Below are 1,090 nucleotides of genomic sequence, written 5' to 3' on the forward strand. Positions count from 1 at the left end.
TTCACTCATTAATCTTTTCAGGTACTGATATCTTATTCATTATTCATCCGTCATTAGACTCTGGATCGTATCTCTTCGCGGACCTCGTGCACTTGTGTGTTGCTTATCTACTTCACTTTCTTTTCCATTTTTTTTATATTCTAACATTTTTTATTATTTTTCATTTTTCATTATAATTTTTTTATATAATTTTTCTTTTTATATTCCAATGTTTTGGCATAATTTTCCCTTTTATATTCCATTTTTTCATAATTTTCCTTTTTATATTCCAAATTTTTGGCATAATTTTCCTTTTTATATACCAAATTTTATTTTACTATCTATATTCCACATTTTTTATCAGAATATTCCTTTTTGTATTCTAAAATTTTCTAATTATTTCCTTTTTATGTTAATTTTTTGTGTCTTTATTTTCTCTATATTCCACATTTTTCGTCATTATTTTACTTTTTTATATTCCACATTTTTGTCATTACTTTATCGTTTTATATTCCACATTTGTTTTCATTATTTTTCCTTTATATATTCCACATTTTTGTAATTTTAAATACCAAATTTTTGTCATTATTTTTCCTTTTTATATCCTACGTTTTTGTCATTGTTTTTGCCTTTTTAAATTCCACGTTTTGTTGCAGGCGGTCGAGCACGATGCGCAGGTGACGGAGGTGTTCATCTTTTGAGAAGGAAATCACAAGTATGTCGTCCACATAACATACACAGAAAGGGAGGTCCCCTAAGATGCCATCCATGAGACGTTGAAACGTGGCCCCAGCATTACGAAGGCCAAAACAGGAGTAATTGAAGGTGTATGTACCAAACGGAGTGGTGATGGCGGTCTTGGGGATGTCTTCTGGGTTCATAGGCACCTGATAATACCCCTTCAGGAGGTCGAGCGTAGAGAAAACCTTTGCTTTGTGCAGGTAGGAGGTCACGTCGGCAATGTTTGGGAGGGGGTAGTGATCCGGTTCTGTTTGCATGTTCAGGCGCCTGTAATCCCCGCACGGACGGAGGGAGCCATCTTTCTTCAGAACGATGTGTAAGGGTGACGACCATGGGCTGGAGGCCTTTTGGCAAAGGCCCATTTCCTCCA

At 35.4% G+C, this 1,090-nt stretch overlaps 1 protein-coding gene across 1 annotated transcript in view; it reads left to right on the forward strand.

Annotated features, from left to right (window-relative positions):
• The window catches only part of LOC137614789 (tachykinin-like peptides receptor 86C), a 102,249-nt gene extending 102,221 nt beyond the window's left edge, over positions 1 to 28 (forward strand). Inside the window, exon 6 of the mRNA XM_068344456.1 lies at positions 22 to 28. Coding sequence (XP_068200557.1) covers positions 22 to 28 — 7 coding nt within the window. The remainder of the gene's footprint in view (positions 1 to 21) is intronic.
• Positions 29 to 1,090: the final 1,062 nt, after the last annotated feature.

This window comes from Palaemon carinicauda, chromosome 21, assembly GCF_036898095.1.
Source record: "Palaemon carinicauda isolate YSFRI2023 chromosome 21, ASM3689809v2, whole genome shotgun sequence".
Classification (NCBI taxonomy): Eukaryota; Metazoa; Arthropoda; class Malacostraca; order Decapoda; family Palaemonidae; genus Palaemon; species Palaemon carinicauda.